Source organism: Cetorhinus maximus, chromosome 4 (genome assembly GCF_964194155.1).
Source record: "Cetorhinus maximus chromosome 4, sCetMax3.hap1.1, whole genome shotgun sequence".
NCBI lineage: Eukaryota > Metazoa > Chordata > Chondrichthyes > Lamniformes > Cetorhinidae > Cetorhinus > Cetorhinus maximus.
In genome coordinates this window covers 66,732,799-66,748,113 of record NC_135882.1, presented here as the reverse complement: position 1 = coordinate 66,748,113, position 15,315 = coordinate 66,732,799, and the positions used below count along the sequence as shown (strand labels likewise).

At 41.6% G+C, this 15,315-nt stretch overlaps 1 protein-coding gene across 2 annotated transcripts in view; it reads right to left on the bottom strand.

Moving 5' to 3' along the window:
• The window catches only part of LOC144679665 (adenosine deaminase-like), a 47,958-nt gene that overhangs the window by 31,127 nt on the left and 1,516 nt on the right, over positions 1 to 15,315 (bottom strand). For both annotated transcript variants that reach the window (XM_078540264.1, XM_078540265.1), the window contains exons 3-4: positions 12,646 to 12,707; positions 4,416 to 4,538 (exon numbers count right to left, since the gene is read on the bottom strand). In XM_078540264.1, coding sequence (XP_078396390.1) covers positions 4,416 to 4,538; positions 12,646 to 12,707 — 185 coding nt within the window. The remainder of the gene's footprint in view (positions 1 to 4,415; positions 4,539 to 12,645; positions 12,708 to 15,315) is intronic.

The window sequence follows — 15,315 nt, the reverse complement described above, 5'->3', positions numbered from 1 at the left end:
AGCATTTGCAGTATTTTATTTTTGCTGTATTACCTTTCAAAAGTGACACATTTTGTAGTATGCATCATTAATAGAAGATTAATAGAAGACTAATAGAAGATTCACTAAAATCCCTTAATTTGAATGATTAAAATAATGCTCAATATATGTGCATAGGATGTCTTTGCGCTCACAAACTCCTGTGCTTTCACAAGTATTGAATGGAGTTAATTCAAACTAAACATTATGGGAATGAATTTATTCTGGGATTTTCCCATTCGGTTGCTATAAATTGCACAAAAGCGTCGGGGAAACCTTGCAAAAACAGTGTAAACATTGTTTACATAATTTTGGAGAGTTCCACAGCATTGCCACTGTAGTTGCAGTGGATGTCAAGAAAATCCCTGAGAAAGTTCCCAGCATTGAAAGTTTTAGGGAACCAGTGCATCATATTGGTGTGATATTTGAAAAAAATATATACCGAATTAACTTTATAAGAATTAGATCTTTAAAAAGTAGTTAACTAACTGCAAAGGGTTTTTTGAAGTATAGCTAATTGATATCATGTTTAATCATGGGTGCAGGAAGGGTAGAAGAAATGAAGAAAATATTATACAGTATCCTATCAAATCCAAGATGCCGCAAAGCGTTTGACACTAAATTAATTACTTCTGAAATGTTATAAAAACAAATGCCTCACATGATCTTGCAAGCAGTAAATATGATAGACTATCAGTTAATCTCTTTTCAATGCTGTTAATTATGAAAAGAATGCTGACCAGCCCATTAGAAGAACGAAGAACTCCCTGCAATTATTGGAAAGTATCAAATTAAAACAACAAATCAAAACAACAGCATTACATCGACTTGTCTCAGTTGGTAGATGCCATATCAAAATGTTCAAACACCACTCCAGGACTTAGGCATATTCCTGCAGTGCTGCATCATCACTAATTCTTCTGTCATCCGAGACATTGAACACAAACCCCATCAGCCAGGTTGGGAGGGATGTAAAAGATGCCATTATTAAGCGCAGAGAATATTTCCACTGTACTGATCAACATTCCCAATCAACAATATCAAAAACAAATTAATTGGTCAATTATCTAATTTACTAGTTGAATGACTTTGCAGCTTAAATTCTTTTGTAACCTTCTCTCCCACCTCCTCCTGCCTCACAGTTTTCCACACAGAGAAAAAAAGTCACTGCCTACTCTGTATTGAGGACTGGCTCATCACACTGCCAATCTAAACATACATCCACTATGGTGTGGGGGCCACATTACAGGCCTGAATATCTCTGGGAGGCAAATCCCCATTACCTTAAACTAATCTAGCATATGATAAACAGAATTCTATTTTGCACACTGGACCAGCAGTTGCCAAACTGGTGGGTCACGACCCCAATTGGGGTCACAGAAACAGCAAATAGTGTTGCGAGAACTAAAATCACATTAACTTCCCATCCCCTTGTCCTGTCACAGCAGCAATTTTTTTTCTTCCAAACAGCTCAGTAATGTGACCGTTTTTCAGCACTCTGGCTGTCCCCTTACATGCTGCCCCATGACTTTTTGTTGCTAAAAGTTTCACAGGGAAATTAGCAGTGTTTATTTAAAAGGAGGTACTTTCAACAGATATAACCTGAGGCCCTTTTCTATCCTCATGTCTCTTTACCCCCCATCTCTCCAATCTCTCTTTAGTCAATCATAAAATAAGTTTTAAAGTTTACAGCAGAGAAGGAAGGCTCCCAGCCCCCAATGCCTGAACCGGCAGAAGCCAAACCGACAAGGGCCCCTGACCCTTTCCCAACAAAGAACGTTGACCTGCACACAGACCACGCCCCACACCAGTCCACAGATCCACAAACCACAGCCACCCCCAGCACCCAGCCCAACCTGTGGCCCATGCACAAACCCAAACATCCAGCACCAATAGCTCGCTATCTGTGGGAGGAAACAACACAGCAGCACCCATCCACCACTGCCCTCCACACATGGAACACATTGCAAACAATTCCAAAATACATTATTAATTCTCTCTCAATGTGAAATATAAACTGTTTATACTTATCTCTGTTAATGTAATATTTATGATGTAAAAATTAAATGAACTGATTTGTCTCCCTCTTTTGATCTATATAGTTATATCCTCTAGTTAAGATGGTAGAATTGCCTCAATGTCTGTGCTAGGATAGAAAACCCATACACAAGAGAAAATAAAACAGATCACAATCCGGCAACCCTCCCTGAAAATGTCTTCCCCAGAGGGGACCAGGCGCCCCGGAGCCAGCTCCCACTCCCCTCACAGCCGACGAGCCATCTATCCAAACCCACATATGAGCCACCAGCCTGGCAATACACCAGAGGCAGCCACAATCTGCGGAACTGCACCCCGGTACAATGCGCAGCCTGCGCATAAGTTAACACTCCCTACTTAGAAAAAAAATCAAAAGCTGCAAAAATCAAGAACCCCACCAAACCAGACTCCACCAGACCAGACACAAAGGGCCTGGGATGTACCCGCCGCACCCCCTCCCCACCACCCCCAAGACTATATCGCCCTCTTTTAACACTTCTCCTGGCATCTCAAACCCAGCCCTCAGCTCCTCCCCGCCTCACATGGCTCTGCCAGCCAGACCCATCAAGGCTCCATTAGACTTCTTCCCTGGGGACTGCCTGTAGTCCCGGCAATGGCCACTGCTCAATTCTGGCACTGCTGGAACGACAGAGCTGCCAGCCAGATTGGCTAGCAGCTCTCTAAGGTGGTTGGTCCTCCCAATTGGGGGCCACTGAAACAATTAAGGCTGCTCCCGGCGTAATATCACTTCAGGGCAGCCGGGTGTCAGGTGGGCGGGCTGCCAACTGACTTTTCAGTCGGGGGCAGGGAACACTGTGCCCTGTAAAATCCAGCCCCAGGGCACTGGGAGAAACCCCTACTTCCCACATTTCTTCAAAAGAGTGCCATGTAATCTTTTATGTACATTTAAGAGAGTAGCCTGGTTTAACATCTTATCTGAAAGGTGATGACAAATAGAAAATGTTCCCTATTCACCAAGGCTGAAACACTATAAACTATTTAAAAGACAAGGAGATTGGGTGTCATCTTTGTCATAATGACATTATGCAATACAGAAATGTAAGCAATGTAAACACACTTACTGCGCTCCATAGATTTTCTACACAACTTTCCTGGGTGATAGTGAAATTGGATTTCCTCTGGGTGCTGAATGGAATAAAACTGTGAAATCATACACAAAAGCTGAGCTGGCAATTTTGTTACTAATAGTACACACCTAAAATCATCCTGCTATGGAATTAGGTCACTGTTCCCTCATTGTCAATGTTAGAAACCCAACATATGGTTCAGAACATGTTCTTTCCATCTGCATCTCAAACAGGGCCAGTTAACCCCTTGAGTATCTACGCTCCAATGCTGTGCTCCACTAGAGGCGAAAGACCAGTTCTGTGAGGAGCTTGACAGTGTTTTCAGCAGAATCCCTAAATTAGAACATCTTTACCTACCGAGAGATTTCAACACAGACGTGAGGCATCGCCCTCCTGATTCAGATGTCTTGGCCTGAGAAAGGTAAATGAGAATGGACAGAGACTACTTAAGTTTTGCTGCTACCACGAGCTTTGCGTAACTAACACCTTCTTTCAGAACAAACCAAGCCACAAGGTATCCTGGAGACATCCAAGATCAGGACATTAGTACAAACCTATCTGATCATCATCAGACACGACTCTCTGAGGAGCATTCTCAACACACACAGTTACCACAGCGCTGACTGTGATACAGATCACTCCCCGGTGTGCACCAGGGTGAGGATGCAACCCTTGAAGATTTTTCATTCGAAGCAGAAACGCTGTCCTCATATCAACATTAGCCATACTGCCTACCCGGTAAAAACCAACAGTTCTTCAACTCGATTGAACAGGCGCTCTCCGGCATTCCCATACAGAGTGCAGAAGTGAAATGGAACATACTTCGAGACACAAGCCACCTTCCCCACACTGAGGGCCTGGGATTTTCATCACAGATTTCCATATTTATATGACGTATTATATGTTGATCTATAATAGACAAACGTTAATAATTATACACTGAATGTTACTATGCCACTTTACTGCTGTTTTGTTTGCTTCTGGGGTCGTGTTAATCTTCAATTGTTAAAATGAGATCCTACTGGAAAATAGTTGGAGTTAACATCCTAGGAAGCTTGTGCCTTTCTGGAAATTAAAACCTTGTGGACTGAATTCAATTTCATAACAACATAATATAAATTAACCCTAAAATGAATCTACAGCAAACAGGCAAAAATTTCAAGGTGGCAGTTATACATTCCTAGAGAACAGAGACCAATCATTTTTAGTTTCTTTATATCAGAATTTGGAAGAGTCATAGCACAGAAAAATATAAAATGAGAATATACTTACGCAATTACAGGCATATAGTAACTGAACTTTGACAAGACCTCTGTAAGCGATGATGGTCTGTTGCAGGTTACAAGACTGCGGAGCTCATCTTCATTTTCTGTTGGAATTTGGATTTTCCTTTTCCTAAAGTAAAGGTAATGCTATAAAATACTATTTTATAAACAAGAAGTACTGGATTTCTATAAAATTCAACAATTTGTACATTTGTAGCATCTTACATATAAACAATATCTCAAGATAATGCACAAACAGACATAAGGAAAACAATGCCAGGCCAACAAGAAAAAAGTTAGATGGGATAACTAAAAACCTGGTCATAGAGGTGGGTCTTGGAGGTTTTTAAAAATGCCAGGAGAAAAAAGTTGGAGGATCTTGGGAGTTCCAAAGTTTTGGACTGTGACAACTGAACACTTGGCCAACAATGGAGAAGGTGAAAGGAGGAAAAGATAGAAGGCTGGAGTCAGAGGAAGGGAGTCCTAAAGAAAGGATGTAGGACTGAATGAGATTTCAGACAGGCAATGTGGCAAGATCATTGATGGATTTTTTGTTGAGAACAAGAATATTGAATTCAACCATTCCCTGTAGTGAAGCATTCCGTACCTCCCTTCCCATTCTGAGTAATAATTTTAAATTGACAACTCCCCTTACTAATTCTCCAAATTATCTTTTCTTATTCACTCCGATAAACCTCTTCAGTATTATAAACATCTAAATTAAATCCCCTCTTAGCCTTCTCCGTGTCAGTGGAAAGAGTCCCAGTATCTCACGCCTCTCCTTATACTGTTTCCTGCGCTTTGCATCATTTGGTGAAAGGATGCTGAACATTCTCTTTGACTTTAATATCCTTTCCACAACTAGAGCACCCAAAACTACATAGAGTTCTCCAACTACAGCTTCATCATTCCTTTGTACAATGTTGTCACTTATTTTAGCATTCTATGTTCCTATTCGTGAAACCTAAATTCTGTTGGCTTTCTAATAGTCTTTTTCTACCTGCACCCATACTTTCAATGCAAATTCCTAGAGTTATCTGTTTATCCATATTTTTCACTGTCTTTCAACTGAGTGCATATTCACATTCCTTGATTTTCAGCCTAAAATGTACTTCCTCATACTTATCCACGTTAAATAGAATCTGCCAACCGTCTGTCCATTCCAACAACCTGCCTATCTTTAAGCCACTTACATTCCTCCTCACCAACAGACAAGCCCCCTTTTGTGTCATGAGAAAATCTCAAGATTGAAAACACAATCATTCGTATGTCCTGAAAACTAAAGTGGACTCAGTAGCGATCCTTGGGATACACCACTTCTAAGTCTTCTCCAGTCTAATCAATACCCATTTATCAACTTGGCTTCCTGTTCTAGCAGTGAACTTCCAGTTCTTGCTACTACAATTCTTTTTATAACATATGCCTAATGTTTTCTAACGAGCATCTTGAGAGACATCTTACTGAATGTTCTCTGAAAATCCATATGTACTATCTTACTGAATGCTTGCTGAAAATCCATATATACTACCTCCATGTTAGTTCCTTTATCCATCCAATTAGTAATTCCTTCAAAAAAAAGTTCTTAAATCTATCAATTATGACTTGCTGGCTATCCTTGATCAACCACGCATTTTCAAATATGCCCTAATATTATCTCAAAATATCCATTCTAAAAATTTGCTCACAACTGGCATGCAACTAACATGAATGTAGTTTCTTGATTTATCTGTCTATCCCTTTTTCAACAAACGTATTGCATGCTACACAGCTCCAGGGCACAAGTTAAGTACTTAAGGAGCCAGATCCTCTTTAATATGTTTTCTGAATTATTTTAACATAGATGCATCTTATCAGGATCCAGTGGCTTATCCATTTTGAGTTTGACTATTGTAACGATCTCTGTGGAGACCGATTACTTAAAAAAAACTTGAATTCCAGTGACAGACTGAGAGAATCACACAAGATTTCAACTTTTAAGACTTTTACTGTAACAAACAAACTAAATACTACTTTGACTAACCACTATATCTGTAGGCAACCTACATTCTAAATTTGCAGAAAAGTTTCTCCATTTAACTTTTAAAATGAACAAAAATCCCCCTGCATGGTTATACTTTACTCTGTCCCTTAAGTGGACACTTCATTCTCCAGGGACCAATCCGAAGCTATTCTCAGCTTCTGATGGCTTGCTTTCTTTTTTCTTTTCCAGCCAGGTAACTTCCGATCCCTGAACTGACTTTCAGAGTGATGGTTACCATGGAGATCCCACCCTCTAGCCAAAGCTAGGGGAATCTTCCAGCCTTGTCTGAACCCTCATGAACTTGGGGCTCCTCAATCCAAACACAAGCTCCCACCCACATTCAGCATAATGAATAATAGAGACTGGCTGCCTCTATCTCTCAGCCCTCTCTCTCACATTCTTTTAGACTGACCCTGTCTGAGAGGTTCAGGGATATCTTAAAAACCCTGTAAGCCGATATTACAATGGCATGCAATGAGTTCTTTCCCTCTCAAAGCTCATCTCCATGGCAACATGATCCTCAACTCCATTATATCGTGAAATTAAATGGACAGTTTAAAATATAACCATTTTCAAAAACCTGACATTCCTCACACATCCCTATGATTCTTGGAGGCTAACTGTCTATCCAGAGTCATCACAGATCTTGCCCACAGGTGTGAAAATCTTGTACCTTTTTCCCAGTAAATCAATCTGGGCCTCACTGTCCCCAAAGCAACCAAGCCACCCAGGCTTGTTGTCAGGCAGAATTCAGAACAGGTCACATGACCCCTTTCATTCCTCTATTTTATTTTAAGTTAAATAGACAGTCCCAAAACATAACAATCTTACAAACGTCATATTTGTAAATCCAGCATTTTCTCTAAAGCCAATTTATTTTCTACAGTTACTTTTTAATAAGTGTTTCATATTCCCTACTGGACACCCATGTTCTCATTTCCAATATAATGACTCTAATATTTATAGGAAGGTGGGAACACATCAAGGTCAGAGGTGGAGATGTGCTCCCGAATTAAATGTCAGAATGTCATTATTATGTTGTCTTCCATTTCCACCAAAGTGACCCACAGCCAGAATGGAAAACCAATGGCAAGAGACTGCAGCTGAGGGTTCTTGTGGATGGGCCCCATCAATTGAGAAGAGGGAAGGCCAGAGAGTGGGTGGTGGTCAGCCATGATCACAGCATGGAGAAGACGTCAGTGCTTTGGGTGGAGGAAAGTCTGCGATCACAGCAGGGGAGGGTGAAGGCTTCTTTGAGGGCCTCCTGCTCCTGTTCATGCTTGTCCACATGGAATGCTGTAAAAGGGACTTTCCTACTTGGGCTGTCAGTTCTCACCTCACTTCTATTGTCAGGTTTCCCGAGTCTTGGGAAAACCTGCGTGGCAATTGTAAATTTGAAAAAGGCTCCCAAGTGAATTGTGAAGGCCTGATTTAAATATGTTAATGGAGTGTCCTGCCACATTAGAGCAGCACACTTGCAGTTCCTGTTTGTACACAGTGAGACTGAGTTGCATTCTGCATTTTTCCATTTTTAATTTCCGTGATCCTTTTCTGCCTGTTGTGTGGTGTTAATATCAAGGTCATACCTTTAATTAGTCTGCCTATCATACCTGATTGATTCTATCCTCTCTACCTATACTTTTTATATGTCTAACTTCCATTAATATTTCCCTTTCTGATCTCTGCAAAACTGTTTTTCATAACCCCTTTTAGACCTTCCAATCTCCTTTTTCACTTCTCCACTACATATGAACATAGGACTTGGGAGCAGCAGTAGGCCATTCGGCCCCTTGAGCCTGCTCCGCCATTTAATAAGATCACGGATGGGCTGGTTATGGTCTCAACTCCACTTTGCCGACTGCCTCCTCATAAGTCTTGACTTCCTTGTCTATCAAAAATCTGTCTAACTCTGCCTTGAATAAATTAGATGATCCAACCTCCACTGCTTTCTGGGGAAGAGAATTCCACATACTGAGGACCTTTTGAGAGAAAAAAATTCTCTGCATCTCTGTCTTAAATGGTAGACCTCTTAATCTTAAACTGTGTCTCCTGGTCCCAATCTCTCCCACAAGTGGAAACATCCTCCTAGTATCTACCCTATCAAATCTCCTCAGGATCTCATAGGTTTCAATAAGACTACCTCTTATTCTTCTGAACTCCAATGGGTATAGGCTCAACCTTCCTTCATAAGTCAAGTCCCTCATTCCAGGAATGAGTCAAGTGAACCTTCTCTGAACTGCTGCTAATGCAATTACATCTTTTTTTCAAATAAGGAGACCAAAACTGCACAGGGTATTCCAGGTGTGGTTTCATCAAAGCCCTGTACAGCTGCAGTAAAACTTACCTACTTTTATCCTCCATTGCCCTTGCAATTAAGGCCAACATTCTGTTAGCAGTCCTAATTACTTGCTATACCTGCATACTAACTTTTTGTGATTCATGTAGTAAGACATCCAGATCCCGCTTTCAACATTTCAATATTTTGAGCCATAATTTTATCATATCCTGCTGCCCTTTTAAGTCTCAAATTAGTTTGAACCTCCTTATTTATCTACTGAATGTTATCCGCCTCAGATTTGAAGATTTCCAACTGTCCATCTACCTGTTTGTTAACTTTTCTACCCAGTTATTATTAGGCATGAAAGGTTACAATTTCTTTCCTTTTTCTACAGTTGCTGCCTGTGTGTTTCCAGCATTTTCTGTCTTTGGGCGGGAATTTACGGTTACGCCAGTGGTGGAAATCATCGTGGACAGGACCGGAAAATTTGGAGAGCAGCCAAAAGTCCGTTGACATTGGGTGGAAATTTCTGGTCCTGCCAAAATCTCAGTCTTTCTTTCTTTACTGTCAACCTTGACTCAATGGTAACACTTTTGCCTTAATCAAAAGGTTGTGCCCTGAAGTCCTACTCCAGAGACTTGAGACTTGAAGCACATAATCCAAGCTGACAATTCTGTGTTGAACTTGACTGATCTCATGCACCTGAAAACTTTGAATTTGATGATCTGTAATTGTCTAATAGCCTTCTGTCTCCCTTCCTCTTGTCTGTCCATCTGTCTTCGCCCCACAAGAAATTGTAAATTTCTATCAGCAGGACATGGATGGCAATTAGACGTCCAAAATCCAACTTCATCTGTTGTTTCAATTTGGAAATAAACAAAATAGAGGAAAGGCACTATGGGGTCAATTTTCAACTTTGTTGCCTGCTAGAGCAGACTGCCACCATCCTCCCCCACCCCCCTCCACCCGCCCACCCCCAAAGCTGTTGTAAATAAATCAGATGGGTACAGTGTCAGTACATTGGGAAGAAATATTGCTGATATTACAGTTTCACATTGAGACATACCAATATTGAAAGAGACAATATTGATATTAGGGAAGTGGGAGATGGAAGTGGCTGCAAGCAGTTCCACAGACAGGGAACCAACGTGACAGGAATAGCACATTTCATCCTGCTGATTATTTAACATATAAAATCCTACGGGGAACGGATTTACACATTCAGCAATTAATGGTTAGAGTAGAAAATCTTTCGTTAAAAGTTAGGCAATTTCATGCTTTATTACTAAATGGTTTTGTATTTAGCTGGTTTTAAAGTAACACTGGTTTCCAGCCCTTCTCCTACTGCTGCTGTGACTAAGTGACGTCAATCATCTGCTGAGCCCATGGCAGGTCACTGATTATTTTGACTTTCCAGCTGCAATTCTTTCTTGGCCATAAATTCCCTCGCCTGGGCTGAAGTGCAAACCTCCACCGCTTCTGGACTTTATGGTGACCTCCAACTTCAGCATCTTTCTACCCTGCAACCAGTTCTGTACACCTTTTGCATCTTCATTCCCACAAAAATACTGTCATCAGTGCTCCTCTGACACTCTTCCCTCAAACAGCTTCATGATTTCACTCACGGCAGCTGTCTCAGGACTCAGACAACAGTTATGTTGGTGTTCCATACTGATTCCACCTTGCCGACATCAATGCTATCCCACCATGGAACTTCTAAATTTATCTCAGGACTCCATCCTATTGTCTCCTGTTTCTTGTTTACTAATAGGTTATGTATCCTAATAACTGTTATGTAACCAGGCCTATGTAACTTGAGTTTTCCCTGTGTCCATTATTGTCAGCATTTTGGCTACCACTCTGGGCCTCAGCCCATCACTCTTTTTTTTAAACTTCTTTTCTTTTTACTCCTCCTAGACCATACTCATATCATCATGCTTCCTTTCTCTTCTCGTCTCTCAAGTACTCTGCCTTCCAAAATACCTATCCCAATCCTTCAGTGCTCCTTGACCTTCCTGCTCTCTTGCTGGCATCCTGGGCTTGACGATCTTAGACAAGCCGACAGCTTCCCTCTCTGGCTTTCCTGACATTCTCCAAAGGATTCATCAAACGCACTCGGAGTTGGCTCATTCCAAGCAGGAACCTTATTTTCCCATCCTATTCTCTCACCGAGCTTCCAACCCAGCACGCCTAATGAGGGCGAATCTTGGAAATCTTCTTCCTGTCGATCTCACATGTCCTATTGCTGATGCTGTGGACTCTGATAGTGGATCAGTTCTACACACCTCCTTCCAAAATGTCTGTTCACTTGAAACAAGGACAATGCAATCCATGATATTACTGTGGATGATTACATAAACACCATGGCCTTGGCAGGAACCTGGCTGAGGGGTGAAAACACCTTCCCCCTAAATGATGCCTCCCAACTTGGCTATGGCTTCCATCATTTGCCAAGTCAAAACTATCCCAGTCTGCCAAAATTGCTCATTATTCCAGGATCATCCTGGAATGCAAAGCCAACACCTGGCTTCTTTTGTCTCCTGCAAGCCATCTTCTTAAATCTCTCTTCCCCCACAATCTCTTGACCTCCAACAGCAAGTGCAAGGAGCTCATGGACTTCTATGATCAGCTGTCTCGGCCATCTCCCTCCCTTCCACTAGTCCACTGGACCAAACTGCCTCTAAGACTCCACCTTAGCCCTGAACCCAAATCTTTCTAGTTTCTCTTCTATCACCCCTCATACCCTCTCTGAGTTCAATTTAGTTCAAAAGACCCACTTTCTACTTCCTTATCCCTACTCCCACAAAGCTGTTGACCATCCAGCTTCCCTTCATGACCCTCACACTAGCCAATATTGTTAATGGATCTCTCTTCAAGTATTGTCCCTCTCTCCTTTGAAGCTATCATCACCTCCTCCTTAAAAAAAAACATCATCTTCGCAAACTAATGCCTCATCTCCAATCTCCTTTCCTTCCAAAACTCCTTGAATGTGTTGTCACCTTCCAAATTTATGCTCATCTTTCCCAGGTTTCCACATTTGAATACTTCCAATCAGCTTTATGCCAGTGCCACAGTGCTGTCACAAAATACATTCTATGTGACTATGACAAAGCTAAACTTTCCCTCCTCGTCCTTTGCAACTTATCTGCAGGCTTTGACATGACATACTTGACCCCAAGATCAGCTTTCAACCATGTATCCATGCCATCACTAAGGCCATTTATTTCAACCTCTGTAATGTTCCCCCAGTGGGCAATTCCCCCTTTTCTCATTGTTTGCAATCCTTCTGTTTCAAAGTCTCTTTTGCCTCCTCTCCCTTTCATAGGTCTCCAATGTTTCTGTGTAGCTCTAAACATGTTCCTTTGCTGATATGCGCAACAGCAATTTTTTTTTAAGGCCTAGGATAGGCAGGATAATGAGTGGGATGGTGGGGTGGGAACGTACACTGCTTTGGAAGCCACTGCAGAAAGGCTGTCAGAGAAGAGCTATAAATGGGTGATTCAGAGAAAAGGTTGTGCAGAAAGCCGGACAAGGAAACATTATGTGTAAGGATAGCGAGGTGTAGTCTGGCAAAAACATTAGGTTTGAGGTGAACAGTGAAAAGCAGTGGTGCAAACTGGGTGGAAATGGGGAACTGGCATGGCCTGGGCTGAAATTGAGAGAGTGCTAGTGCCTGGAAGTGCATGATGGAATTGGGATCTGGGACGTGGAGGACCTTGGGTTCTCAAAATAATTGGAAAAGTAAGTGCAGTGGAAGGAGGACTGAGTTGTGGGGTCATAGGAGAGAGAAGCAAGAATCATTGCAGAGGAAAATAGGAAATTGCAAGAATTAATCTTGCTAGTACTCTTCCCATACCCAAGACTGATAATGAAGCATTTACTTATTTATTTTGCATATACAGAAACAAAAGTGGGACCATTGGACATTAAATCACATACTTGGCAAACTGCAAAATAGTTTTAAGTCTTATGGCTCCATCCAGATGACAATGAAGTTCAACCTGTAAAAGAGAAATAGAATAACATCATGGGCAGAATTTGATGAGAGTGGCGAGGGGCCCCGACCTCTGCAACAAAAGCTGGTGCCACTCATGCCGCTGTGAACTTTGGGAGCCCTGATGGAAAACTGCCAGCGGGAATCCTGTTGCCGGTGCTCCCAGCTCCACCAGAGACATTAAATCGTGGAACCCTAGGCTGCAAGGTGGAATCTCACCCCGAATCAGAGGCCAGCAGCTCTCCAACATCAGCAGTGCCACTTGGAGTGGTGGCCATTGCTGGCATTGCCCTGGAACCTACACAAAGGATCAGTAATGGATGCTCTGGAGTCAAGTAAGTGGGTTAGGATGGGGTGTCCCAGAGAGGGAGAGGGGTGGGGTCGACAGCAAGGACAGGGGCTGGCTTCCCACAGGGCTCCCGATTCTTAACGCCGGATCCGTCACATGCAGAGCGCATGTGAACAAGGGACACCCCCAACTGCCCCGCCCCCCTGATATCTGCAGGTAAATCTGACAGAGCTTGCTGTGTGGTCTTCCTATATGGCTCAGGAGCAGGGAGAGGAGGAAAGTGGCAGCATGAAATTGGCAAAAGGAGCAAAGTGTCAGTGTGAACTGGAATACTGGAAAATGCATCAAATAAAGTGTCAAAATCAAAATGTTCTGGGGCACCATACTGACAGACTCCTGCCACTCTCCAGAAAATGAACATTTCACCTGCAGCAGCCCTTGAAGTTCACGTGTACGTAAAGTGTGAAGGATGTTGGGTATATCAAGCTTAATTTACAAGAGAGTGTCCCACGGCACTTTGGCATAACTTAGGCTTATATTTAAGGTATTCTGAAGTGGTCGTTTTTTATGGTGAACAAAGTCTGGTATATATATCAACAATAAACAAGTGTTTTTTTTAAGTTTCCAACTTTACTAATAATTGGTGTCAGAAATCTAGCTTTATTGTTATGAGTCAAACATGGTGCAGCATTGAAGTGATATTACTAATTGGATGGACACATCCCATAATTTCCCATACCCGCCAAGAGAACATGTGTAAGCTCGTAAAATCATCTCTAATTAAGTCATTTTAAATGATTGAAAAACAGAAATAAAATGATAAAAGCAAAATACTACAGATGCTGGAAATCTGAAATAAAAACAGAAAATGCTGGAAAAATTCAGCAGGTTTGGTAGCATCTGTGGAGCGAGAAACAGAATTAATATTCAGTTCTGATGAAGAGTCATTCGGACTCGAAACGTTAACTGTGCTCCTCTCCGCAGATGCTGTCAGACCTGCTGAGTTTTTCCAGGTATTTTTGTTTTTATTTAATATTCCCAGCCTGTATAACTTTCTTCAGAGCTAAAGTGAAGTAGAAATGTGATGGATATTATACTGTTTAAGAGGGGCTGGAACAGGTGGAGCAAAATAGAAGGTCAGGGATAGGTGGGAGCTCAGGAGAGATTGACAAAGATGTCATGGACACAAGACAAAGGCAGTATTAATGGTAGTGTTAAAGACTAAAGGAGGTGCTGATAGTGGCATAAAGGTAAGATAGCAGAATGTATTAATAGCAAAACAAGGGCCAGCACTCAGTGGAAGCACAACATAGAAATGGCTGGGGGAGGGGGGGGGGGGTAAGAGGGAGGGTTGAGAAAAAGGATGAAAAACGATTTAAAAAATAAAAAATATAAATATATATAAAATAAAAATATAAAAATTGGATTAAAAAAGAGATAAAGATGGAGGAGAGAGTTCATGGTCTGCATTTGTTGAACTCAATGTTAAGTCTGCAAGGCTGTAAAATACCTAATTGGAAGATGAGGTGCTGTTCCTCCAGATTGCATTGGAGGTAAAGCAATAATCGATATATTATTTGATAGCTGCGTTATTTTATCTTTTGAATGGAGCCATTTAAAGAAAGCCATGCCCATCTACACAACAGAATATGGATTACTTCACAAGCATTTTTGCTCACCCCAATTTCAGTTAGAATTAGGGTGCACTCACGTTACAAACAGTATCAGTATAAAGCAATTTCCATTGCACAAAGTGCAGTCTGAAGCTGACACGACAGCACAGCTTAAAACTTGAATAACGCCGAGTCAGGCTTCCTGGAACGAACGGTTCACTTTGCTTCCCTTGAGAGTCAGTTCGGATTTTGGCACCAATCAATAACTCAGCTTAATGTTGGTGTAAATCAGTTTCAATCTCACTTGAAGATTAAATTGTGCAGTGAGCGCACATCATTCAGGAAGACAACTCTTAACTACTCGAAACAAAGGCTCCTAGTGCAGAAACACTCGATAACAAAATAATTCAATTTTAAAAGGACCTTTAGAAAACTTAAGTTGCATTAAATCTTTTGAAGGCATCACCTCCAGTCTTAAGAAGTCAATCAAAACATACACGCAATAAATGCAATCAATTTTGTATGTAGAACTGGTGAGGGATGGCAATGTGCTTTAAAACGAAAGTAAACAAGGTCAAGACTCTCATCACCCACCGCACCCCCCCCCCCTCCCCTCCTCCAAGTGTTGAATTAGATTTTCACATTAATTTAGATTTCCTGCACAAATCACCACCACTTTAAAGTGCAAAGTACCAAGTTCCAGGTTTGAACCT